A 26,928-nucleotide genomic window follows, 5' to 3' on the forward strand; every position below is an offset into this window, starting at 1 on the left:
GGTGAAAACCTTCTTTTTAAATAATTTATTCACAATTGTACCATCCTCTCTGTAAAATGCCATACTATTAGCCATTAAATACCTGCAAATTACTGAGACCCTTTGCAGGATAAAAATATTTCAGCTGTGTAAACATTAAGGAGCTGTAACTTTTTGTTGATCCATAATTCACCAGAAAATCTGAAATACTGCATTTCAGATATCAAGCAGGGATATACTGTATGACTTTCCAAACTTTCAGATTTTTATAAAAGCATGAAAGAAGTCTGGTGATACTTGATGACATTTAATAGTTTAGATAAAGTTTAGAAATTAACCTGTTGACTGGTTCTGACCTCATGAAGTTTCATTAACTGTCATTAAATGTATAACAGATTTGCAGGATATTTGTTTTCCCACAATATATCTCTACTTGCTTTAATCATATTGTCATTTCTTCATGTTGGTCTGTGTTTGACTGTAATATTTTATTTTGTTTGACATGCAGAAGCAAGAAATATGTTCTACACATGATATAAGTACAGTACATAATATAAAAGAGTTTTTTGTCTACTGTAAGGAGTTGGTGAGAAACGACTTTTTAGATGTGTGTGAAATGACAATAAAGAAATCTTGATCTTGATGATCAAATGTTAAACTACAAAGAAAGATGTTTCTTTTCTACAGAGCAGAGAGACCACTCCTCCCTCTAAACAGATCAACATTTATTTTCTATCAAACACATATCTTTTACATGACTGTCTTATCTTCGGGAATTTAAAAACATACATAAAGGGGGTGAACATTGGTTCTCCACAGTACCTGAAACTTAGAATTTCATATATCAAATCCAAACTTTCATAGTTTTATTAACGCATACAAGAAATTTGGTGACACTTGATATCATTTAAGGGTTTAGATCATGTTGATAAATGGGCCTGTTGACTGGTTCTGACCTCATGAAATTTCACCAAATGTCATTAAATGTATAATAGATTTGCAGGATATTTGCTTTCATACAGTGTTTCTTTACTTGCTGTAATCATATTGTCATTTATTCACACAGTCTGTGTTTGACTGTAATAACTGACTGAAAAATATCCTCAGTTTTTACTGAGTTGAGATTATCCCAGGCATTAAAGTAAAACTGACTGGTGTATATTAGTGAATGAATTTCAGTCCAAACCTTGTGCACATGATTTAAGTACAGTACATAACGTGTGAACATTTATAGTGTTTTTGTCTACAAAATGTAAAACTACAAAAAAAAGAAACATTATATTACTTTTCCACAGAGCAGAGAGACCACTCCTCACTCTAAACAGACTCTTGCAACGTGCAGAACAACATTTATTTTCTATCAAAAAAATATCGTTTACATGACTGTCTTATCTTCGGAAGTTTAATTCCATACATAAAGGGGGTGAACATTGGTTGGCCAACGAGGAGATACACAGATAAAATAACACGTACTTTTGTCGGTATATAACCCTCATCAAATCTGGAATCAACAAAGTGAAAAATGGTGCCAACAAACATGTTTGACACTGAAACTATCTGAGGTGTGCAGGTGGTGATGGCTTTTTGTTTGTTTTCTGTAGATGTTTTTAAACAAACTGTCAAAATCTTCATGTAAGAGACTGAAATGAGACTGAATGGAAGAACGACTGTCAAAAAGGCAAACACTAGGTCAGATATGTTGTTGAATATTGTAACTGAACATGCTAACTTCATTATCAAGTGGGGGTCACAAAACACTTTGTCAATGATATTTCCACAAAATTCCAAAGTGACGAGGAATGAAAGTGAAAATATGAAATTAACAAATGAATAGATCCATACAAACAGAATGATTATTGCCACTCTGCCTGTGTTCATAATGGCACTGTAGTGCAAAGGGTAACAGATAGACACGTATCTGTCATAGGCCATGGCTGCTAAACTGCAAAACTCAACAGAAGCTGATGTGTAGATATAACACATTTGTAGAAAACACCATGGAAGAGTCACTTCATGGGTATCTGAAAACATCTGTGAGAGCAGAAGAGGATACAGTGATGTGCTGCCACTTATTTCATTTACAAATAAATTACAAAGTAATATATACATTGGCTCATGCAGCCTTCGGTCCACATATATAACCACAATTACAACCATGTTGGCCACACATATGGAAAGGTACCATAACAACATTATGCTGAAATACAAGTACCTTAAGTGTCCAATGTTACCGTAGGCACCCAGCACAAAAGACACAATCTCAGTTGAGTTCTGCATTTCTTTTCTAATATGATACAGATGCCTCACAGTGAAATACAGATACTCCCAGCAAAGCTAGCTCAGTATTAGACTTATACAATATAATAAATCATATTTTTGTTTAATAATCCTGCTGTAAGAAAGGAAAGCACATTAAGCTGTGTGCCTTGGCTGTTTTTAGAAAACCTGTGGAGTATAGAAACAAAGAATCAGACTTTAACCTCATTGATTTGAATTTCAATTGTGAAATGGATGAATAAATGGGTTAGGGTTAGATCATTGTCATAAAGGAATACAACAATACTAATTGAACAATAGATTGTGATGCAGACAAATGTTTTTTTTAAATTAGCAAAAATCATTGTAGATGGTGAAATCCTCTTTTGAGTGCGTTTGATGTCATCTGTGAAAAAATATCAAAACATAGATGTCAGCAATCAAAGAACATTGTTAAGTGTACATTATTTGGATATCAGTTAACACAAACATTTTACACATATGACCACAGATATCTCAGGGAAGTGAAAGTCTCCTGATGGCAGCTGCTGGCCTCCCCCAAACTAAGCAAGACAGACACATCCTCTGAACCTTATATACAGCTGGGCTACTTGACAGCCTCAGGGAAACATAGGCCAAGAACAGTTTTTAAAAAACAACTTACATCATTTGTTTAAGAACAAACCAAGTTGCATTTGGTTTAGATAGTCAATGTAATCACATTACATGTATCTTTAACGCAGTAATGTAACGCTGCATTCAGTAATCACATTAAAGTTACTAAACAAACATGTCATAACTTGCATTACATAAATTCTTCAATTACTATGTACAAACTGGGTGGATAAAAAATAATCAAAGGTGCTTTCCATGCACACTTGTACAACAACTGCCTGACCTCTCATGCTAACACAAAGCTAGTAACGAAAACTCATGGACAAACAGTGATGCTCAAGCTGAGTGCATGCAGACCCCAACTAAGCAGCCAAACCTTGTGCGTTGCTCGTTTGTGCAGTGGAATCTCCATCTTTCAGAAACAAACTCAGCAAAGTACCGATAATAGTGAACGGACAGCCATCATCAGACAAGAAAACTTTGGTCAGCTATCTGGACCAGTGTTATGTCAGGATGGAAACGCAATCTAGTGTGCCCGTGTAGAGGCTCTTCAGCCTGGCCAGTCTTGTGCTGACTCCCAGGAGGAAGAGGTTGTCTATATATTACTTTGAAACTCATATTATTTTATTTGTTGATATATTATTTTTACAAAACATTGCAGACGTTGCTAAGGAGTAACGCAAAAGTAATGTAATTGAATACTTTCCACAATGAGTAATTAAGTATTAAGTAATGATTACTTTTTTTGTAAAAGTAATGTGTAACATATTGTATTTTTTGAGTAATGACCCAAACACTGCAAACAATGCATGAAGTTTGCATCACTGATTTTCTGTTCAATTGGAAATCATGAAAGTTAGATAGATTGGCTCAGTGATACTCATTTGAGAACTTTCCCTTGGTCTTACATAAGTCACACAAGGCAAAGTCTCAGTCATGGGGTTTGTCACAGACCACTGGACAACCAGGACTCCTTATGAGCACAGGATTGTTGAATATTGTTTTTTTGCTACATATTTGTGCTTTGATCTATTCTTTGTTTGGAAATAAGGTTGGCCTACACAGGTTTTCAGTGACTATGCAACTATTTTGTTATCTCTACTGTTTATCAGTGACCTTGCATGCTGATTAATATATGAAACATAACTTGCAGATAAGATAAATGGTCCGCAACCAATAGTTAACTGCACTAATTAATTACTTAATAATGTGAAAGCACCTTCCTGTCTCCTCCTGTGTTATTGATGTTGTCTGTCTCTAAACCTGGGATTGACATGTGTGCCTTACCTCTCGTCTAATGTCAGCTGAGATTAGCTCCAGCTTCCCTGTGACTCTCTAGAGGATAAGCAGTGAATGCAATCTTTTAAAGTCTGTGTAAAGTAAGAATAAATATGTGTTCTGAGTTTGACATACCACAGAAAACTGTGTTGTTAACCACCCTGCCAAATTTGAATGATTAAAAAAATCGCCAAATATATGAAATTATGCATCAAAGTTGTGTAAAAACCAGCCTCTTTCTCTGCTCCCAAACGCTGTGGGAGTGCCCGCCAAGTTCGCTGAAACCCTGCCCCCTACCAAGTGTCACCTGTCAATCAAAGTCACCACCTCTACCAGAAACCATAGACTGTATATAAGAAATGGACGTAACATCCGTGACGTCACCCATTGGTTTGTGGACTACTGCTTGGAAGCCAATAGTTTCGGATCTGGGCAGCGCCATCTTGAACATTTCCGGTGCATGCCGGGAAAAATAAAAACATGGATTCTACTTATATGGGCAACAGGAGGAGCAATAGGACGGTGCGCGGGAGGTTGCAAGGGCTGGATCTACCACAGTCTACACCGGCAACCTGGTGATGCTAACCAAGTTAGCTGTTACGACTAACTATAACCACAAAACTCCGGAGAAAACTGTTGGTGTGAAACAAGTTCACGGCTATTTCCTGCAGTCTATCTGTCCGCACTCCTGAACCTGTGAATCAATTAACCTGTCAATCACGACGTAGCCACTCCCCAATGCATACACTGCTTTATCGTCAAATATAAAATCAGGGAGGCCAAAATTTCACAAATGAACATCATACTGCATTGAAGAAGGCTTTAAACTAGCGATTGAGACCATAAACACATTTTAAAAACGTTTACTGAGGTTAGAAGTCAAGTGAGAAGTTGGTGAATTCTCCATTGACTTGTATAGAGACGAAAGTCCTTTTGACACCAAAACGGTCGCCCCCCTGGCGGCCTTTTGATAGAATGCAGTTTTAAGTTACTTCCGCTTTGGCCTCATTTCCGAGGACCGGAACTCCCCGCCTGCCAGAAACATGGACGCTATGTCTGAGAGCTTTCTGCTGCTAACTCAGCTGCTAGCCCGGCGGCTAACTCGGCGGCTAGCTCAGCGGCTAACTCAGCTAACTGTAAACTGTAGTAGTAGTAGTAGTGTGCGCTGAACGTATTTATACCTACAGCAGAAGGGGCGGGTTTATGCCAATCAGACCCGCCCACTAAATCCTGAATCCTGATCCTGAAATCTTGAAACACAGTTTGTGAAGCATAGCTCCACAATTCAAATCTAAATGGTTGAAATGCTTTTTACACCATTTTTAGTAATACATTTACGACCTTTAATGTGTTTAGAAGAAAATGTCTGAATTCACTTTACACGGTCTTTAAGGTACAATCACAACAAAATGTAATGTTTAATGAGTGCATTAATTAGATTGCTGTGGGGTGGCCGTCTTAGGCAGTGACCTCATTTAGTGTCCTAGTAGCCTGAGGTTTGAAGGTCTTCCTGAGCTTCTCAGTACTGGTGTGTCTGGTACCTTCTGTAAAACTGTAGCAAGGAGAAAAGGATGTTAATCTGGGTGGTTAGGATCCTTAATGATTCTCTCAGCCTTATCCTTGAAGTGCTTGGTGTAAGTATCCTTAAGGCAGAGTAGAGCACTGCCTATTGTATGTTCAGTTCAACTAACAACTCTTTGCCGGGCATTGTGGTTCTCTTTGGTGCTGTTTCTGTGACATGTGCAGGAGTAGAAATGACTTCCTATTTAAGTGGATATTAGGAATTTCGTCAAGCATCTGAGTTGAAACAGTCTCTACCTTGCCTCTCTCGCCACTGAGTAGTATGCAGCACTGAGGTGTATGCAGCACTGAGGTCAGGCCCTCCATGATGTGGACACCAAGGAACTTTAAGCTATGTATCTATCTTCTCCCCTGAGAACCCATTGATATTAAGGAAGGTGTAGTTCCTTCCTTGCTTCTTCCCAAAGTCCACTATCAGCTCCTAAGTCTTTCAGATGTTCAGGAGTAGGTTTTTGTCCTGACACCAGTGGGTCAGGTCCTCTACTCTCTTCAGGCACTCCCTTTATTGATATCTATGATCAGGCCCACCATAACTGTGTCGCAAAATTGGCGATGGTGTTGGAGTCAAAAGCTACAAGTCATGCATGTATAGGGAGTAAAGCAAGGGGCTCAAAATACAGTGTTAAGAATGATGGTGGAGGACGTGCGTCATCCTACAAAGTCAAAGATTTATATGCACAGTGAGGTGATTTATCCCAGATCATTGAGCTTTGTGACGAGCCTGGAGAGAACTATAACAGTAACTGTAGTCAATTAACAGTAATCTCACATGCTTCCTTTCTTATCTAGGTGAGATAGGTTAGCGTGGGGGGGCGGGGGGGGGGGGGGGGGGTGTAATCCATGAACAGCTGGTCAATGCACTTCATCAATACAGAGGTGAATGCTAATCAGGCAGACTGAAGTGTCCATTGACACGGTAAGCACCCAGCGCAAAAGACACAATTTTCCTGATGGCATTATCAGAGTTACCCACACATGTATTACAATAGCATAAGTAATAAAAAAGATACAAGTCACACTGTATGGATCCTTCTTTATTCATTGCTGTGTTTATGTGACACACGGACGGTGACCTCTACAAATGATCCGGTTTTATTAAACTCAAGTGCCACATTCTGTTAGTACTGCACTACTAACAGTATCAAAGTTAAACTTGGCTAAACAATGAGTGGCTGAGACACTGAGGACATCAACCAACATTCTTATGAGACAATTTTCTTGTTATTGATACAAATAGATGATTAGCTGATGTAATGAATGTCCATTGTGATGACATTTCACAGAGGCACAGACATACACAGAGTTAACATGATTATTAAACTTCAGGGTCATTAGTCCACTATATTGCTGAATCCCCAGGACATTAATTTATTTTTTGTTTTTGTGATGCTATGCCCTGGGACCAGTAGTCTCCATGCAGAACAAACATGCTACTTTGTGCAAGGTCCCTCTACATTAATGTTAGATACTCGATGAAAAAAAGAGACTGTCTATATTAACTGTGGAGCTGATGATGTTTTGTAATATTTCATACATTTAGCATAATTAGTTTTTATAGTAATATGATAATATGTGCTTTTACACACACAGCTCCAGTATATATGCAAAACTCAACAGAAGCTGATGTATAGATACAACACATCAGCAGAAAGCACCATGGAAGAGTCACTTCATGGGTATCTGAAAACATTTGTGAGGGCAGAAGAGGATACAGTGATGTGCTGCCACTTATTTCATTTACAAATAAATTACAAAGTAATTTATATATTGGCTCATGCAGCCTTCAGTACAGAATATATGATAAGGTACCATAACAGCATTATGCTGAAATACAAGTACCTTAAGTGTCCAATGTTACCGTAGGCATCGAACACAAAAGACACAATCTCAGTTCTGCATTTCTTTTCTAATATGATACAGATTCCATACGGTGAAACACAGATACTCCCAGCAAAACTAGCTCAGTATTAGTCTTATTAACAGTCATATATTAACATATATATATACCAGCAGGGGCCATAGTGCCCTGGGTGCTGGTGTATCCCAGCTTTGAATTTTCCTGGTAGTCCTGACTTGTCCACAGCTGTCAACCATCCTTCCAGTTCTCTGATTGTTGTCCTAATGGAACCAGCATCTTTTAGTGTGGAGTCAAAGTTTTTACCGAGGTTTTTTCTGTGACTGATGGAATTCGGGTATGTCTGCGTGAGATTCTGTCACTTTCCCACTCTTCAGCACCAAGGACCTGAATTTGGCTAAGTGTTTTCTAAGTAGAAATTTACACATCACTAAATCAAACCCGATTGCACCGCACAAATTATTTTTTATGTACAGATGAGCTGTTACTAAGTATTTACACATACTACCCGCCATCTGGAACGTAAGCTAGCCAAATGAACCAGCTGACAAAGCTAATGTTAGCTTGCTAATATCTGTCTCATTTAAATTGAACAGTAAAGGCAGTCATATGGTATGCGGTAGATTTACTGTACCTAACCTGACACTTTACATTTCACAGTCTGAACACACATTCCAATTACAAAAAAGGATATGCCAGTAACATTTGACCAAATTACCACATACCCTCTGTTGGTTAGCATAATCAGATATTTTCCACTCAATGTTATTGAAGGAATTCTAAAACACATATTTCTGCATATATAATACAATATTGTCATACCTACATTTACAAATGATTGACAATTAAGTTTAGTTTTATATTTTAAGTTATGTTACAGTTTGTGATTTTGACTTGAATTTTGAATCTCTGATCAGTATTCTCACTAAAACAGCTTTTTAATTTTTTAATTGACTAAATACTAGAATATATATATTAGACAATATATCAAACAAACATGCCACACTGTATGGATCACTCTTTATTCAATGCAGTGTTTATGTGACACAGAAAAACTTATTTTTAATTTGGCTAAACAGTGGCCTGAGACACTGAGGACATCAACCAACACATTTTCCTATGAAACAACCTGATGTAATTTCTGTCCATTGTGATGCAATTTCACAGAGGCACAGATACACACAGAGTAAACATGATGATTAAACCTCAGGGTCATTAGTCCACTATATTCCTGAATCCCCAAGACATCAATTTATTGTTGATGCCATGCTCTGGGACCAGAAGTCTCCACGCAGAACAAACATACAGCTGTGTGCAAGGTCCTTCTACAAAAACAGACTGTCTATGCCATGTGGAGTTGATGATTTATTGGAACATTTCATACATATAGCATAATGAGAGTTTTAAAACACCACATATTTTAATAAAGTGACAGGCGCAAAACCTCCTAAGACCTCTTTACTGTTTTATCAAGCTGAGAAAATTAGCAGGTTAAAGTTGAATTATTGCCTTAAAAACACATTTTCATTGTAAACACCTGGTTAAAGCTATACCTGTTGAGTTTAGTAGCCACAGCGCTACTAGACCTTTTTCATGGCAGACATTTTGACTATCATAGCAGGAAATACACATAATGGCGGCTCAGTCCAAGTGTCCAAGAAAGCTATACTGGGGAACTATCATGCTCTATACCAGAGTCATGAATTTACAACAACTAAATGGGATTCAGCCATCATTATTATTATCTGCACATGTACTTCAACTCCTTCGACATTTCAAAATGTAGTTATTTGATCTATTGTTTAGATTTAGATTAAAAATACTTTAATGTACAGTTTTAAAGAATAAGTAGACCCTCCAATTTTGAAGTGATTTAATCACTAGAAGCACTCTTTACTCTTTACGCCTCTTTGAAAGAGATACTGCAACTACTTTCCATTACCGTTCACACTTATGGCTATTTTAATGTCACTCTCCTGCAAGATGTTCCCTGTGTCCACGGCTTGAGGCTGAAGCCAGTGTGGAGGTACCTTAAAGTGCAACGTCACAGGTGGGCACTACACTCCTATTCAAAACATGTCTGTAGAAATACTAAGTCAATACTTTTCTTCAACAAGTCATTATGGTCTTAATTTTGAAATTCAGGCCCCCTAATAAACGTGCTGCTGATTATTTTGGAAATTATTGCTAGGATTTGAAGATTTACAGTAGCTATTGTGTCTACTGTGTGGGCATTGATTGACACCTGTGATTAACAGTTGGCTCACCTGCTTCTCTCCCTGATTCTGCTTTTGCATCAGTCTAGGTAGCAGGTACCACACCCGTTATCCATGTCCTGGCTAAGCAGCAACTCTGGGCTTCAAACCATCTCCAATGCAAACCAATGGGTGACGTCACACCTTGCTACGTCCTTGTTTAAATACAGTATATGACTTGAATGCCTACTGACATGAGTATGTCTATCAGAATATCACATAAATATAAGCAGATTAATGGAAACATTTTCATAAATCTATATTTCTTGAGGAAAAGATTATAACAAGACATCTTTTTTTATTATTGATTTTAAATTATATTGTATTATATTATAATATATCCTTTGAAGAACCCCCATAGACCATTATTTGGGGTCTTTTTTAGGGGGGGACAGGGGACTGTGAGTTGGTATCAAAAACGTTTGACATTTGGAGATTTCTGTAATTGCATATTTCTGTAATTGGATGGCAAGCACTTCTGTTCTGGAAATTTCTCACCAACGCCCTTATTGTCAATAAAGCCATACATCCTCTGAATGCCCAATGTCTCTATTTTGTGGTTTTACAGTCTCATGAGTCTGTGATTGTCCTAGAGGTCACAATAGGTCCTTTTAAACAGTGAGGTCAGGTTTTTTTAAAAAGTTTCTTACTTCAATGAAATGGCTTCTATGGGGACTAACATCATCGCATACGAATACAGTTTAGCTCATTGAATCCACAAGAGTCTCAGCTTTCCTGTCATACCAAATGTATGCAATTCCAAGACTGTTTAGGGACCCCAGCATGCAATAATATTAAATTACACCATTTTTTGAATAGGTGAATACCTATATGCAAAAAGAGACTCGTTGGTATCCATAGAACCCATTTAATTCAGATGTCTTGAGGTGAGAGGTCAAGGGACCCCTTTGAGAAAGATCATGCCAGTTTTTCCCCTTGCCAAAATGTATCCTAACTTTGAGTGTTATTTAACCCCCCTTTACAACTAGTTAGCATGGCAGAATAGGTACTAATTGATGCCTTAGGCCGTCTAGTTTCATACGATACCAATATCTTCATTTAAGCTTTTAAATTGAGCCAGCTACAGTCTCTCCAAGACAGTAATGTTGCCCCCCTTGGGTCTCTGAGTAAATTAAGCTATTGTTCAATATCATTCAAACTCATGACAAATGATTAGAAAACTTATTGCATGACAATTTTTTTTACATGCAATCTCCCATCCAATGGCATACCGGTCAGAAAGAGGAGGGAGTCTACTCTGCTCACTAAAACACTGGTGTAGGCACAAGTTTATCATGTTGACAGTTTTGTGTTTGGTTAATTAGAGTACAGAATGACTAACACATCCAGTATAGTTGTATTTTCACTGTCTGGTTTCAGTGCCACAGTCAACTATAGAGTCACACTTTTCTCTCTCACTTTATTATGTTATTGTGTTATTTTGTTGGTAAATGTGTCTCTCATTTTAACCATAATCTTGGACCGAAATTTACATGAACCCATGTACATCTGTGTGTGTACTCTGTGCATCAATGGACTTTATGGGACTGCAGCTTTTTATCCTAGATTTGCTTTTGATCTTCTGTCTGATATTCATGTTATATCATATTCAGGATGTCTTTTGCAAGTCTTTGTTATTTACTCCTACGCAACAATTGATTACTCTATTTTAGCTCTGATGGCCTATGACAGATATGTGGCTATATGTCGACCACTGCAGTATCACTTTGTTATGTCTGTGCGAAGAACTGCTGTGTTAGTTAGTCTGTCTTGGCTGATACCTCTGTGTGCAGAGGTGTTGGTGATATCTTTGGCATCAACATTGAAATTATGTGGCTCCAACATACAGAAACTTTACTGTGAGAACTGGTCAATTGTTAAACTTGCCTGTAGTACAACAACAGTTAACAACATTATTGGACTGATTATCATTTCCTTTTATTGTGGGCATGTCCTCTTCATTGTGTGTTCATATGTGCAGCTGGTGAAATCAGCTTTAAAGTCTACAGAAGGCAGGAGAAAGTTTATGCAGACATGTGTGCCACATTTATTATGTTTGCTTAATGTCACATCTGCTTTGCTTTTTGATGTTATGTACTCGAGGTATGGATCAGCATCTGTGCCACAGAGTTTAAGGAATTTCATGGGCATACAGTTTCTCATGATTCCACCTATTCTCAACCCTGTTATTTATGGGTTGATCCTGACTAAAATACGATACAGAATGACAGCCTTGTGTATGGCGGCATGTCAGAGCTCCAAGTTGATGTGTAATTTATGAAATCAACTTACTGTGCTGTCAAAAAAACATAGCTTACTGATAAGCAGTTTTTACCCTACATTCTGTTGATTTTATTATTAAGACAGCCAGTTTTAGACATAAAATGCAAGATATCATACGCATGAAGCTTACAGCATGTGCACAGGAAACAGGGAAATCACAACTGTTCTGTTCTGTGAGCTATAGACTGTTGTGTGATTAATCCATGTTAATATTTCGTTGATGCTAAGGATAGAAGTGTCTTATGTGTGGAGCTTAAAGGAGTTTAAATCCAAACCTTTTGTGTGACGCACAATTATATTGGCCTACTTATGTATGGGATTAAAACGCTGACATAAATCGAGTGCGAAATGTCCGCTGCAAGTTATATTCAATTAATTGGTACCACCATTTTGTCTTCTTTTCCTTTGTAAATACCAAGACGAAGAACCACTTCATCTTATATGGTCACATAACTACCTGTATACACTTGACCACTGTGATTGGCAGCATTATGTTGCTGCGGCCAGTGTCTCTTGCTAAGAGAAGTCATGACCTATGAAAGCATTTAAATGTGAACATGGTCTGTTTCAATAAATTAAGGTTTCACTATTTTTCTCTTAATCATTTCAGCTCCTTTTTTGTGTATTAACAATTCTGAAAGAAATGTACTTCTACCTAAGAATAAGATAATTGACATTTATATACTCTTTTGTCTCCATCAATATTCTTCAAACAAGAAAATATTGAACAGTGTAATATACACTGATTTCATTTTGTTTTTTTTGCCCCTAAGCTGCTAGCCAATGACACACCTGTGGCAGAGGGGAGGGCGTCTCCTTCAGACATAAATCCCTAACTTATGGGCAACACAAACACACTGGTCAGCCCACAGTGACCGACATATGTGGGACATGCACCTGATTTACGATAAATATTTTAACCTTTCCACAGCATCTTCTAAATACTGTTTTATCACTGTAAGAGTTTGTTTTTGGAGGTTTGGATACAGAATGACCAACGCATCAAGTACAATTGTATTTTCATTGTCTGGCTTCAATGCCATAGTCAGTTACAGAGTCACACTTTTCTCTCTCACTTTATTATGTTATTGTGTTATTTTGTCGGTAAATATGTCTCTCATTTTAACCATAATCTTGGACCGAAATTTACATGAACCCATGTACATCTGTGTGTGTACTCTGTGCATCAATGAACTTTATGGGACGTCAGGATTTTACCCCAAATTTGTCTCTGATATCATGTCTGATATTCATGTTATATCATATGCAGGATGCCTTTTGCAGGTCTTTGTTATATACTCCTATGCAGCAACGGATTTCTCTATTCTTGCTTTGATGGCCTATGACAGATATGTGGCTATATGTCGACCACTGGAGTATCACTCTGTTATGTCTGTGGAAAAGACTGCTATGTTTGTTAGTCTGTCTTGGTTTGTTCCTTTCTGCTGTATGGTTATGGTTGTAAGTTTGACATCTACATTGAAATTATGTGGCTCCAACATACAGAAACTTTACTGTGAGAACTGGTCAATTGTTAAACTTGCCTGTAGTACGACAATAGCTAACAACATTGTTGGATTGATTAGTATTTCCTTCTATTGTGGGCATGTCCTCTTCATCGTGTATTCATATGTGTGGCTGGTGAAATCAGCTTTAAAGTCTACAGAAGGCAGGAGAAAGTTTATGCAGACATGTGTGCCACATTTATTATGTTTGCTTAATCTCATCACTGCTTTGCTTTTTGATACTATGTACTCGAGGTATGGATCAGCATCTGTGCCACAGAGTTTAAGGAATTTCATGGCCATACAGTTTCTCATGATTCCACCTATTCTCAACCCTGTTATTTATGGATTGATCCTGACTAAAATACGATACAGAATGACAGCCTTGTTTATGGCGGCCTGCCAGAGCTTTAAGTTGATGTGTAAGTTATAAAATTAACTTACTGTGCTGTTAACAACCACATACTGATAAGCAGTTTCTACCCTCCATTCTGTTTATTTTATTATTAAGAGAGCCAGTTTTAAACATAACTGCATGATGAAGCCTGTGTACAGGAAACAGGGAAATCACAACTATTCTGTTCTGTGAGCTGTAGACTGCGTTGTGTGATTAATCCATGTTAATAGGGCTTTTTCAAATGTATTATATCTGCTTGTGCTTAGTAATGCTATTTAGATATGGATAGTGATTCCACATATCCTGAACCACATTAGTTTTGAATTAAAGTGTAAAAAAAGGAATAAAACTAAGTTTGAAAGAATAGAAGAGTGGCCTTTAAATTTTTTATGCAATTTGCAATTATTTATGTGCTCTTTTTGTGGTAAAATTGGGGGAATTGGGGGGGAAAAGCGGATGAAAATAATGTAATTTTTCAAAACTACTACCAATAGAATACATGTAATATCTGCATAAATCATATACTGCATATCATAGAAACTAGGGATGCACCGATCCACATTTTTTTCACTTCCGATCCGATCGTGTTACCTGAATTTGGATATCTGCCGATACCGATACTATTCCGATACCAGAGCTCTGTTTGCTTTAATATTATTATTACCATTATTGTTGTATTTATGCATGTATGTCCCAAAAGGCAACTTGAGATAAGTATAAGGTCAAAAAAGGATGTCAGAAATGCACAAAATCCTATTAACAGGAAAAACCCCATCCTGAAAAAAAAAATGCAACTGTAAGGGTTTCAAATTGATTGTCAATATTTATTAAATTCCAAGGCAGTGTTAAACTACTAGTGCAATATACACTATCAAAAAACAAAAAATACCTGTCATATTAATCTGAACAGCACAGATACAAATCAAGTAGACACAACTATGCAGCAACACGAGTTTTAAGTGTCAAATATTAAATAATGGGTAAACTTCTCTACACTGCCCCTCTCCAATAAAATCCAAAGGGCTGCTTCATCTGATCAGCACACATTTAAATACACTGGGCTAGCTCTTGTAGCATCAACAAATCAAGGTTTTCAAATGTCAAATATTTGAAATAAAAGAAAAGTGCAATAAGTATAAACATTCACACTATGAATAAAACAATGTGCATCTGATCAGCATAAATTAAGTACATTCTTGCTCGTGTAGTAGCAACGACTCAATGTTTTCAAATGTCAAATATTTGAAATAAAAGAAAAGTGCAATAAGTGTAAACATCTCACACACACCACTATCAATAAAACAATGTGCACCTGAAGAGCACAAATCAAGTACAGTAGGAGCCCCCTGGCTAAAAAGTCATTGTGCTCTTTCATGTGGTGCTTTTTCAAATGTTTGATTACATTAGTGGTATTGTACGTCGCGATGGAGCTTTCGCCTCTCAGAATAACGGCTTTGCAAACATTGCACGTTGCTGTCTTGCTTTGCGTGTTTCGAGCGTAAAATAATTCCACACAGCGGACATGTTGTGTGGAAAAGTTGGCTAGCCACAGTGCTGCTAAATGCTGGCCTGCTATCTGGCTGCAAACTGTGGAATGGATTTCCTGAACGGAGACGTGTCTCATAACACTGTGCCTCATTGAGATACGTCTCCGTTCAGGAAATCCATTCCACATTTTGCAGCCAGTTAGCAGACTAGCCGGCAGAAATCACTTGTGGAGTCATTCAGCAGATAACATTAAAGCACAGACACGGCTCGTTGATCGGAAATTTCCGATCCGTGAATTACGTTGGTATCGGAACCCGATACCGAATCGGATCGGCCCCATCCCTAATAGAAACAGCTATATTTCAGTGCAAATTTTTAAGATTATTTTCTGAAAATGAGATTCATGGGCTCAAAGTTATATAAAAAAGCCAACTGATCAACCCAACCTTCTGACAGACCGACATTGCAATCCTAGAGCGATGCCACTAGTTGCTTGGCTAAAAACAAATGCTTTATCTAAACTGTAGCTTTGACAGGGAAAAAATGGAAGAAACCTCAGGAAGAGCAAAAGAGGAGAGATCCCTCTCTGACTACAGACAGACATGCAATAGGTGTGTTTACTGAATAGACTAAGAGAGACACATTTTAGTAATACACTATGGAAAACAGGATGACAAAATGATTAGTCAAGCTTAGAAAAGCCTATCTAATAAAGATAGGCACTTGGCTGTCCGTCACACACTCAGGCTACCCATAAGGCCATTGTCCTGGGGGGGAGGCCTATCGTCATATAACTACCTGTTGACCATCGTGATTGGCATCCATTCTGTGCTGCAGCCAGTTTCTCTTACTATGAAGAGTCATGAGCTCCTGCAAGATGTTCTCTGTGTCCACGGCTTGAGGCTGAAGCCAGTGTGGAGGTACCTTAAAGTGCAACGTCACAGGTGGGCACTACACTCCTATTCAAAACATCTCTGTAGAAATACTAAGTCAATACTTTTCTTCAACAAGTCATTATGGTCTTAATTTTGAAATTCAGGCCCCCTCATAAATGTGCTGCTGATTATTTTGGAAATTATTGCCAGGATTTGAAGACTTACAGTAGCTATGGTGTCTGCTTTGTGGGCTTTGACTGACACCTGTGATTGTCAGTTGGCTCACCTGCTTCTCTCCCCGATCCTGCTTTTGCTTCAGTTTAGGGTAGCAGGGTGTGTTTCCCGAGTGTGACAGGAAACACACCCCACACCATTTATCTGGAAGGTCCTGGCTCAAAACAGAACAGATGGTACATATCATAAGTAGCAACTCTGGGCTTCAAACCATCTCCAATGCAAACCAATAGGTGACGTCACACCTTGCTACGTCCTTGTTTAAATACAGTCTATGACTTGAACCCCCGCTGACTCGAGCATGTCTAGCTGAATATCACACAAATATAAGCAGAAAATGGAAAATTATATATTACTTATTATATATTACCCCATATACCAATTTGTTTTGTCTTTGTTGGGGGGGGGGGGGGGGGGGCTGTGAGTTGGTTTCAAAAACTTTTCACATTTGAAGATTTCTGTAAGAGATTTCTTTAATTGAATTTTTCTGTAATTGGATGGCAATCACTTATGTTCTGGAAATTGCTCACCAACGCCCTTATTGTCAATAAAGCCATACATCCTCTGAATGTCCAATGTCTCTATTTTGTGGTTGTAGAGTCTCATGAGTCTGTGATTGTCCTAGAGGTCACAATAGGCCATTTTATACAGTGAGGTCAGGTTTTTTAAAAATGTGTCCTATTTCAATGAAATGGCTACTATGGGGACTAACATCATTGCATACGAATACAATTAAGCTCATTGAATCCGCAAGAGTCTCTGCTTTCCAGTCGTACCCAATTTATGCAATTCCAAGACTGTTTAGGGACCCCAGCATGCAGAAATATTCAATTACACCATTTTTCAAACAGGTGAAAATAACTAATTTATACTGCATGCAAAAAACTGCATGAGATAAACATAAAATGGGCATGTCTGTAAGGTGAGACTCGTTGGTATCCATAGAACCCATTTAATTCAGATGTCTAGAGGTGAGAGGTCCAGGGACCCCTTTGAGAAAGGATATGCCAGTTTTTCCCTTGCCAAAATGTATCCTAACTTTGAGTGTTATTTAGGCCCCTTTTAGGCCGTCTAGTTTCATACGATACCAATATCTTCACTTAAGCTTTTAAATTGAGCCAGCTACAGTCTCTCCAAGACAGTAATGTTGCCCCCCATGGGTCTCTGAGTAAATGGAATTATTGTTCAATATCATTCAAACTTATGACAAGTGATTAGAAAACGTACTTACATTATTTTTTTTTTATTACATGTAATCTCCCAGCCAATGACATACCGGTCAGAAAGAGGAGGGAGTCTACTCTAAGAGTTGGCCTTAAATTCCCAGCTCACTAAAAACACTGGTCAAGGCACAAGTCTATCATGTTGACAGTTTTGTGTTTGGTTAATTAGAGTACAGAATGACTAACACATCCAGTATAGTTGTATTTTCACTGTCTGGTTTCAGTGCCACAGTCAACTATAGAGTCACACTTTTCTCTCTCACTTTATTATGTTATTGTGTTATTTTGTTGGTAAATGTGTCTCTCATTTTAACCATAATCTTGGACCGAAATTTACATGAACCCATGTACATCTGTGTGTGTACTCTGTGCATCAATGGACTTTATGGGACTGCAGCTTTTTATCCTAGATTTGCTTTTGATCTTCTATCTGATATTCATGTTATATCATATTCAGGATGTCTTTTGCAAGTCTTTGTTATTTACTCCTACGCAACAATTGATTACTCTATTTTAGCTCTGATGGCCTATGACAGATATGTGGCTATATGTCGACCACTGGAGTATCACTTTGTTATGTCTGAGCGAAGGACTGCTGTGTTAGTTAGTCTGTCTTGGCTGGTACCTCTGTGTGCAGAGGTGTTGGTGATATCTTTGGCATCAACATTGAAATTATGTGGCTCCAACATACAGAAACTTTACTGTGAGAACTGGTCAATTGTTAAACTTGCCTGTAGTACAACAATAGTAAATGACATTATTGGACTGATTTTCATTTCCTTCTATTGTGGGCATGTCCTCTTCATTGTGTGTTCATACATGAGGGTGGTGAAATCAGCTTTAAAGTCTACAGAAGGCAGGAGAAAGTTTATGCAGACATGTGTGCCATATTTTTTATGTTTGCTAAATGTCACAGCTGCTTTGCTTTTTGACGTTATGTACTCGAGGTATGGATCAGCATCTGTGCCACAGAGTGTAAAGAATTTCATGGCCATACAGTTTCTCATGATTCCACCTATACTCAACCCTTTTATTTATGGATTGATCCTGACTAAAATACGATACAGAATGACAGCCTTGTTTATGGCGGCATGCCAGAGCTTTAAGTTGATGTGTAAGTTATAAAATCAACTTACTGTGCTGTCAAAAACATACTGATAATCAGTTGCTACCCTCCATTCTGTTGATTTTATTATTAAGACAGCCAGTTTTAGACATAAAATGCAAGATATCATACGCATGAAGCTTACAGCATGTGCACAGGAAACAGGGAAATCTCAACTGTTGTTTGTGTGATTAATCCATGTTAATATTTCGTTGATGCTAAGGATAGAAGTGTCTTCTTATGTGTGGAGCTTAAAGGAGTTTAAATCCAAACCTTTTGTGTGACGCACAATTTTATTGGCCTACTTATGTATGGGATTAAAACGCTGACATAAATCGTGTGCGCAAATGTCCGCTGCAAGTTATATTCAATTAATTGGTACCACCATTTTGTCTTCTTTTCCTTTGTAAATACCAAGACGAAGAACCACTTCATCTTATATGGTCACATAACTACCTGTATACACTTGACCACTGTGATTGGCAGCATTATGTTGCTGCGGCCAGTGTCTCTTGCTAAGAGAAGTCATGACCTATGAAAACATTTAAATGTGAACATGGTCTGTTTCAATAAATTAAGGTTTCACTATTTTTCTCTTAATCATTTCAGCTCCGCATTTTATGTTATTTTGTATTAACAATTCTGAAAGAAATGTATTTCTACCTAAGAATAAGATAATTGACATTTATATACTCTTTTGTCTCCATCAATATTCTTCAAACAAGAAAATATTGAACAGTGTAATATACACTGATTTCATTTTGGTTTGTTTTGCCCCTAAGCTGCTAGCCAATGACACACCTGTGGCAGAGGGGAGGGCGTCTCCTTCAGACATAAATCCCTAACTTATGGGCAACACAAACACACTGGTCAGCCCACAGTGACCGACATATGTGGGACATGCACCTGATTTACGATAAATATTTTAACCTTTCCACAGCATCTTCTAAATACTGTTTTATCACTGTAAGAGTTTGTTTTTGGAGGTTTGGATACAGAATGACCAACGCATCAAGTACAATTGTATTTTCATTGTCTGGCTTCAATGCCATAGTCAGTTACAGAGTCACACTTTTCTCTCTCACTTTATTATGTTATTGTGTTATTTTGTCGGTAAATATGTCTCTCATTTTAACCATAATCTTGGACCGAAATTTACATGAACCCATGTACATCTGTGTGTGTACTCTGTGCATCAATGAACTTTATGGGACGTCAGGATTTTACCCCAAATTTGTCTCTGATATCATGTCTGATATTCATATTATATCATATGCAGGATGCCTTTTGCAGGTCTTTGTTATATACTCCTATGCAGCAACGGATTTCTCTATTCTTGCTTTGATGGCCTATGACAGATATGTGGCTATATGTCGACCACTGGAGTATCACTCTGTTATGTCTGTGGAAAAGACTGCTGTGTTTGTTTATCTGTCTTGGTTTGTTCCTTTCTGCTGTATTGTTATGATTGTAAGTTTGACATCTACATTGAAATTATGTGGCTCCAACATACAGAAACTTTACTGTGAGAACTGGTCAATTGTTAAACTTGCCTGTAGTACGACAATAGCTAACAACATTGTTGGATTGATTAGTATTTCCTTCTATTGTGGGCATGTCCTCTTCATCGTGTATTCATATGTGTGGCTGGTGAAATCAGCTTTAAAGTCTACAGAAGGCAGGAGAAAGTTTATGCAGACATGTGTGCCACATTTATTATGTTTGCTTAATCTCATCACTGCTTTGCTTTTTGATACTATGTACTCGAGGTATGGATCAGCATCTGTGCCACAGAGTTTAAGGAATTTCATGGCCTTACAGTTTCTCATGATTCCACCTATTCTCAACCCTGTTATTTATGGATTGATCCTGACTAAAATACGATACAGAATGACAGCCTTGTTTATGGCGGCCTGCCAGAGCTTTAAGTTGATGTGTAAGTTATAAAATTAACTTACTGTGCTGTTAACAACCACATACTGATAAGCAGTTTCTACCCTCCATTCTGTTTATTTTATTATTAAGAGAGCCAGTTTTAAACATAACTGCATGATGAAGCCTGTGTACAGGAAACAGGGAAATCACAACTATTCTGTTCTGTGAGCTGTAGACTGCGTTGTGTGATTAATCCATGTTAATAGGGCTTTTTCAAATGTATTATATCTGCTTGTGCTTAGTAATGCTATTTAGATATGGATAGTGATTCCACATATCCTGAACCACATTAGTTTTGAGTTAAAATAGTTTTTTCAGTTAAAGTGTAAAAAAAGGAATAAAACTAAGTTTGAAAGAATAGAAGAGTGGCCTTTAAATTTTTTATGCAACTTGCAATGATTTATGTGCTCTTTTTGTGGTAAAATTGTGGGAATTGGGGGGGGAAAAGCGTTAAAAAAAAATGTAATTTTTCAAAACTACTACCAATAGAATACATGTAATATCTGCACAAATAATATACTGCATAACATAGAAACAGCTATATTTCAGTGCACATTTTTAAGATTATTTTCTGAAAATGAGATTCATGGGCTCAGAGTTATGTAAAAAAGTCAACTGACCAACCAAACCGTCCGACAGACTGACATTGCAATCCTAGAGCGATGCCACTAGTTGCATGGCTAAAAACAAATGCTTTATCTAAACCATAACATACATTGGGCCAGATGCAAGAACATTTTCGTATCTTCATCTTAAATGTTTCTTACTTTTTTCATTAAGAGGACCTGTACAAGTGTGCCATGTCGTATTCACCTAATACTCGTATCACCATGAAACAGTTGTAAACGACCTTCCTAAACATGATAAATCCCACCTGTTCTAAATTCGAATATCCATGATGAACTAGAAATGAAATAGTAAGCTTGCGAAATCTCATCCAGCTTCACTTTCAAAAATGCGCGGTAACTGTTGAGCGGCTACATTGACGTAGGTTACGTCACGTACGTAGTCTAACTTTCTTTTCAGTGATAGGCTGGTGCAGTGTAGATTCCCATCAATCAAACAAAATCACAACATTGTTTCTTTATATTTTTAATGTTTTAATGATAAAGAATGCAACATTAGTATTTCTCAACACAAAATTAGCTACTATGATAATATAAAATAAAGATTAAAGTCATTTTTTTAAAGAGATCTATGCCTCAAGTGGGGGGGCACAAGCATTTTTGGGGGCGGGCCAGGCCCCCTATGGCCCGCCCACGGGTGTGGCGCTAGCCCATAGCTTAAGGCCGTCGCCCCGCCTAGTAGAAACAGCGACCCAACCCAGCCTGAGCGGCAGTAGCCCAACCATTAGCTGAAATTCATTCCGCTTGAATAACCGGGTCGAAGTGGTGTTGCTAGCTCATGCTAAATGCCATATCAATCATACATTCAGACAAGCTAATTTAACTTCACCAGACTTTTAAAAATTGAAATGCCAACACATTCGCATTGTCTTTGTGAAAACGATTAAACTTACCTCATAACTTTAACAGCACACTCGCTGCTCCCAGTCGGTCAGGATCAATGCAAAGTCCGCAATGCCAAGTGTGCGAGGGCAAGATTGGGCGAATCCGTAGATTACTGCAGTTACCATGGTGACAACATGCTGGCACACACCCACTGTAAAACATTTTCAATTTGTACTGAGCATATTTACATAATTTTTATTTTTAATGTTTTTATGTTGTATTTTTATGAAATGTTTTAACTTCAACTTTTAAACTTTTAATTTTATACATTTCAGTTACATTTTACCTGAAAATATTGCTTCATGTGTATGGGGGCAAAGAATCATTTTTTGAGTGTGTTCAGAAAAATTCTCCAGGGGAGCAACTGTGTGGTTACATCTACCAGGTTGGAAAAGATAAAAGACTTTGAACACCTACCAGAGGCCACAGTTTAGATTCATCTGTGTATAGATAAATAAATAGGTCAATGAAGTTGTATTAGAACACAGATGTACTGTAAATACTGACTTAGACAGGTCATTTGATTAAGAGAATGGAAAATGCTACTTTGTCTTTTTGTTTCAACTTCACCATGTTTTTGAACATCGGACACTACCGCTATCCAGCCTTTGTTTTTTGCCTCCTGCTCTATGGCTTTACTGTATTTGCTAATCTAGTTATAGTAATGATCATTTCATTGGACAGCTCACTACATGAGCCCATGTACATTTTCATTGCAGTTTTGTCCATCAACTCTGTGTTTGGTTCGACGGGTTTCTTCCCCAGATTCCTCATGGATCTTCTGTCTGACTCTCATTTGATCTCACGTCCTTCTTGTTTCACTCAGATTTTTGTTATTTATTCATGTGCTTCCAATGAGATGACAATCCTAGGCATTATGGCATATGATAGGTATGTTGCTGTATGTCATCCTTTGGACTACCACAGAAAGATGACCTCAAAAACTGTCTATATTCTGACGGTATTTGCTTTGCTCTATCCAGCTGGTAACCTTACAGTAACCCTTTTTATGGTGGTCAGGATTCCTCTATGTGGTAACAATATACAGAAAATGTACTGTGCCAGCTGGAATATAGTAAAACTATCATGTGTTACTGCTGTCAACAATATTCTTGCTATGTTAGGGGCCATTGCTATGGCTTTCCTACCCTTGACTTTTATCTTGTACACATATCTGAGAATTGTGGTTGTTTGCTGCAAAAACTCATCCGAGGTCGGGGAGAAAGTATTACACAGTTGTCTACCACATGTTGTTTCATTTGTGATTTATTCTGTCACATCATTTAGTGATACAGTCCTGAGCCGACAAAATCTTGAGGAAATTAATCCATTGGTGGCTGTAATTCTGTCACTGGAGTTTGTTGTCATTCCTCCAGTTCTGAATCCTATTATGTATGGCCTTAAATTACCAGAAATTAGAAAACACATTTTCAGGATTTTAAGATTTAAACCCAAAAGCAAAAAGAAATCCTGTAGATCCTCAACAGAAACCGCAGTGATCATGTGAATTTTTTTTGTGTTGAGAATTAATCATCTACAGTGCAAAGATGATCCACAAAACTCATGAATTATGACACAAAGTACCTGGTATCCCAATCAGATTTTAAACTAAAAATAATAATAATAATAATAAATTTAATTTATATTGCATTTTTAATTCATTATAAAACTCAATATGTTACAGTAATAATAGAACATACAACATAAAGACAATAAAACACTACCATCAATACAAGTAAGACTCATTGAAAATGTTTCCTTAAATTTTGTTTGACTACAATATCATGATTATAGACTTGATGGAAACATTTGTGAAGATAAAGATGTGGTCAACATGAAAATATTTCTCATGATATGCATTGATAAAAGGAAGATTTGTTTTAATTTATTAAGCTACTCATGTTCAATTGTTTTTCTGGGCAAATGTTTGAAAGTAATAAAAATAAGTGATTGAACTTCTAAGCAACAATACTTAAAATTAATAACTTTTATTTTAGATATGTGTATTAAATTATACAATTCAATTTGAAGTATGAGTGAATTCAAATAAAGTCAGATTCATTTTTATTTTTTACACATGTAAATCCTCCTGATACAGTAGCTTTGCATTATTATTCATAATGAATTCCTAAAACAGTGATTGGGAATTGTTGTATTTAAATATGGGCATTAGCAGCATTTAGCTTGTATAATTAAGATTTAGGACATGATGTAATAGCTTTATAAACTGAATGCAGACAGATTTCCCTTAAAATGTGTAACCTCACTCATGAAAATTGCAAAAAATCGCTCCGACTCTAGGGGAGAGGGAAGACCGTAAATGTGCACAGCTCTTTGCTGCTGCTGCTGCTATCAGAGTTTATGGTGGTTCAACCTTTTCAGCTTTCCACCACAGCTCTCCATGTAACCATGGCAACCACAAAAACCATAGGAAGAGATACGCCTGTGGCACAGAAGCAGATTTGATGTGTAATTCAGAATCTGAAAGATCAATGAAAAGAAACTATTGAAACGGCTTCAACGTGTAATGATCCAGTCTGTGACAATAAATAACATTTATTATACTTGTTCTAAAAACTTAATTTATTAATGTGTGATAATGCTAATCTATTGTAACCTTTAAACCGCTCTATTTAGCTATGAGATGAGATTATACTGGGGGCGTATCAGCAGCCTGGTATACAGGACTGTAGGATTGGATGTACTTAGGAGCTGTGATAGTGGCGTTGCACCCTGCTGTCATCCATTAAACCACAGAAAATTGATATTGGACTGCAGCAACAGCTCACTGTCCAAAAGCAGCTTAACTTACATGATACTTTATGATCTTCCTGTCATTTGTTCACAAACTGTACATACATAAACAAACTGGATTAAACATTCTCTGTTGGAAATAAAATTCAATTCTGTTCTCATAAATTTGCTGTCACATGCTATATGACTCAAAATATCAATATCTTTTTTATGTTTTGTGCAAACTGACCTAATTTTCAGTTGTTATTCTGGGTTAAACAGAGACAGAGATTCAATACAGCTCAGACAGCCTGAAGGTTCCCACTCAACCAACCCCCACTGTCAGTCTATAATAAACAGATTATTTATTAGGTCATTTAAACTGAACAGTTAATATGACGAATGAAACTGGTGTAATTCAAGCTGCTGTGGGTACCTTGCAAAAGGTCAAAATAACATGACATTTCTTTCTATACACCCACACTGACATGAACTAAGTCAGTTGACTTTTAGCTATATGCCATATAATAATACCATTTCTCATCATTACGTATGAATGCAACACAAAGAAGTGGACAAAGTTTGGTGAAACAATGTGGCTGAAAAACATTTGAATATGCAAACTTTTGCCGGGCAAATGTAAAGTGTTATTTGGCCTTTGTCCATCTCAGTGGCAATGAAGTCAGCTAATCTCCTATCGCCAACGTCACCATAAAACATGAAGACTTTACACTTGTCTTGAGGGGACTGAGTGAGTGAGGGATTCTCTAGCAAAAGGCGTGGAAGACTTTCCTGAAGGTTGGCAGGTATTAAATATCTTTAAAGACAAGCTGCACTGACTGGTTTCATTATGAGACCAGTTTAAGGTTTTTTTACAAAGTGATTCAACCTGAGTGTGTGAAATGGAAAATGACTCTAATATGTTTTACTTTAACCTTGCCATGTATGTGAACATAGGCTATTACCGCTATCCAGCCTTTGTACTGTGTTTTCTGCTGGTTGCCTTTATAGTAGCTGCTAATGTTATTATAATACTGATAATATCATGTGAGAGAACTCTACATGAGCCCATGTATATGTTTATTGCCTGTTTGTCTGTAAACTCTCTGTATGGTTCAGCTGGTTTCTTCCCCAGATTCCTCGCAGACCTTCTGTCTGACACTCACTTGATCTCACGTCCTTCTTGTTTCACTCAGATTTTTGTTATTTATACGTATGCTTCCAATGAGATGACAATCCTCGGCATTATGGCATATGATAGGTATGTTGCTGTGTGTCATCCTTTACACTATCACAACAAGGTGAGCACTAGAACAGTGTACAGCTTGTCAGCCTTAGCTTGGATCTGCCCAGCTGTCTCTATTACAACATGTCTTTATTTGGCCATCATGCTTCCTTTGTGTGGCAACAAGATCTTAAAAGTCTACTGCGCATCGTGGAATGTGGTTAAACTGTCATGTATATCCACTTATATAAATCACACCGTGGGAATGTTTGTAGCTGTAACTACAATCTTTCTACCTCTGACCTATGTTTTATACACTTACTTTCGAATTTTGCTTGTGTGCAGGAAAAGCTCATCTGAATTCAAGAGCAAGGTGTTTCAGACTTGCTTGCCGCACACTATTTCATTTGTCACTTATTCTTTCACTGTATTTTGTGACGTTGCCCTGAGTCGTCTTGATGATGAAAAGCTAAACCCCTTTTTAGCTATAATTTTATCATTGGAGTATGTCATGATCCCTCCAGTTCTGAACCCTCTTGTGTATGGCCTGAAGTTACCAGAAATTAGAAAGCACATTTTCAGGATGTTTTCATGA

The 26,928-nt window shown here is 37.4% G+C and overlaps 7 protein-coding genes across 7 annotated transcripts; 6 read left to right on the forward strand and 1 right to left on the reverse strand.

Moving 5' to 3' along the window:
- Positions 1 to 1,329: 1,329 nt before the first annotated feature.
- On the reverse strand, positions 1,330 to 2,256 carry LOC133993128 (olfactory receptor 1E16-like). The gene has a single exon (XM_062431990.1). The coding sequence runs from the start codon at positions 2,254 to 2,256 to the stop codon at positions 1,330 to 1,332; it is 927 nt and encodes a 308-aa protein (XP_062287974.1).
- An 8,890-nt stretch (positions 2,257 to 11,146) lies between these two features.
- On the forward strand, positions 11,147 to 12,100 carry LOC133992621 (olfactory receptor 6N1-like). The gene has a single exon (XM_062431307.1). The coding sequence runs from the start codon at positions 11,153 to 11,155 to the stop codon at positions 12,098 to 12,100; it is 948 nt and encodes a 315-aa protein (XP_062287291.1). The 5' UTR covers positions 11,147 to 11,152.
- Positions 12,101 to 13,092: 992 nt separating this feature from the next.
- On the forward strand, positions 13,093 to 14,040 carry LOC133992623 (olfactory receptor 6N2-like). The gene has a single exon (XM_062431308.1). It carries the CDS (start codon positions 13,093 to 13,095, stop codon positions 14,038 to 14,040), a length of 948 nt encoding a protein of 315 aa, XP_062287292.1.
- Positions 14,041 to 17,995: 3,955 nt separating this feature from the next.
- On the forward strand, positions 17,996 to 18,949 carry LOC133992624 (olfactory receptor 6N1-like). Its single transcript, XM_062431309.1, has one exon. The coding sequence runs from the start codon at positions 18,002 to 18,004 to the stop codon at positions 18,947 to 18,949; it is 948 nt and encodes a 315-aa protein (XP_062287293.1). The 5' UTR covers positions 17,996 to 18,001.
- A 979-nt stretch (positions 18,950 to 19,928) lies between these two features.
- Positions 19,929 to 20,876, forward strand: LOC133992625 (olfactory receptor 6N2-like). Its single transcript, XM_062431310.1, has one exon. The coding sequence runs from the start codon at positions 19,929 to 19,931 to the stop codon at positions 20,874 to 20,876; it is 948 nt and encodes a 315-aa protein (XP_062287294.1).
- A 2,031-nt stretch (positions 20,877 to 22,907) lies between these two features.
- On the forward strand, positions 22,908 to 23,882 carry LOC133992626 (olfactory receptor 51E1-like). The gene has a single exon (XM_062431312.1). It carries the CDS (start codon positions 22,908 to 22,910, stop codon positions 23,880 to 23,882), a length of 975 nt encoding a protein of 324 aa, XP_062287296.1.
- Positions 23,883 to 26,010: 2,128 nt separating this feature from the next.
- Positions 26,011 to 26,928, forward strand: LOC133993123 (olfactory receptor 51E1-like). The gene has a single exon (XM_062431984.1). The coding sequence runs from the start codon at positions 26,011 to 26,013 to the stop codon at positions 26,926 to 26,928; it is 918 nt and encodes a 305-aa protein (XP_062287968.1).

This window comes from Scomber scombrus, chromosome 13, assembly GCF_963691925.1.
Source record: "Scomber scombrus chromosome 13, fScoSco1.1, whole genome shotgun sequence".
NCBI classification, from domain to species: Eukaryota; Metazoa; Chordata; class Actinopteri; order Scombriformes; family Scombridae; genus Scomber; species Scomber scombrus.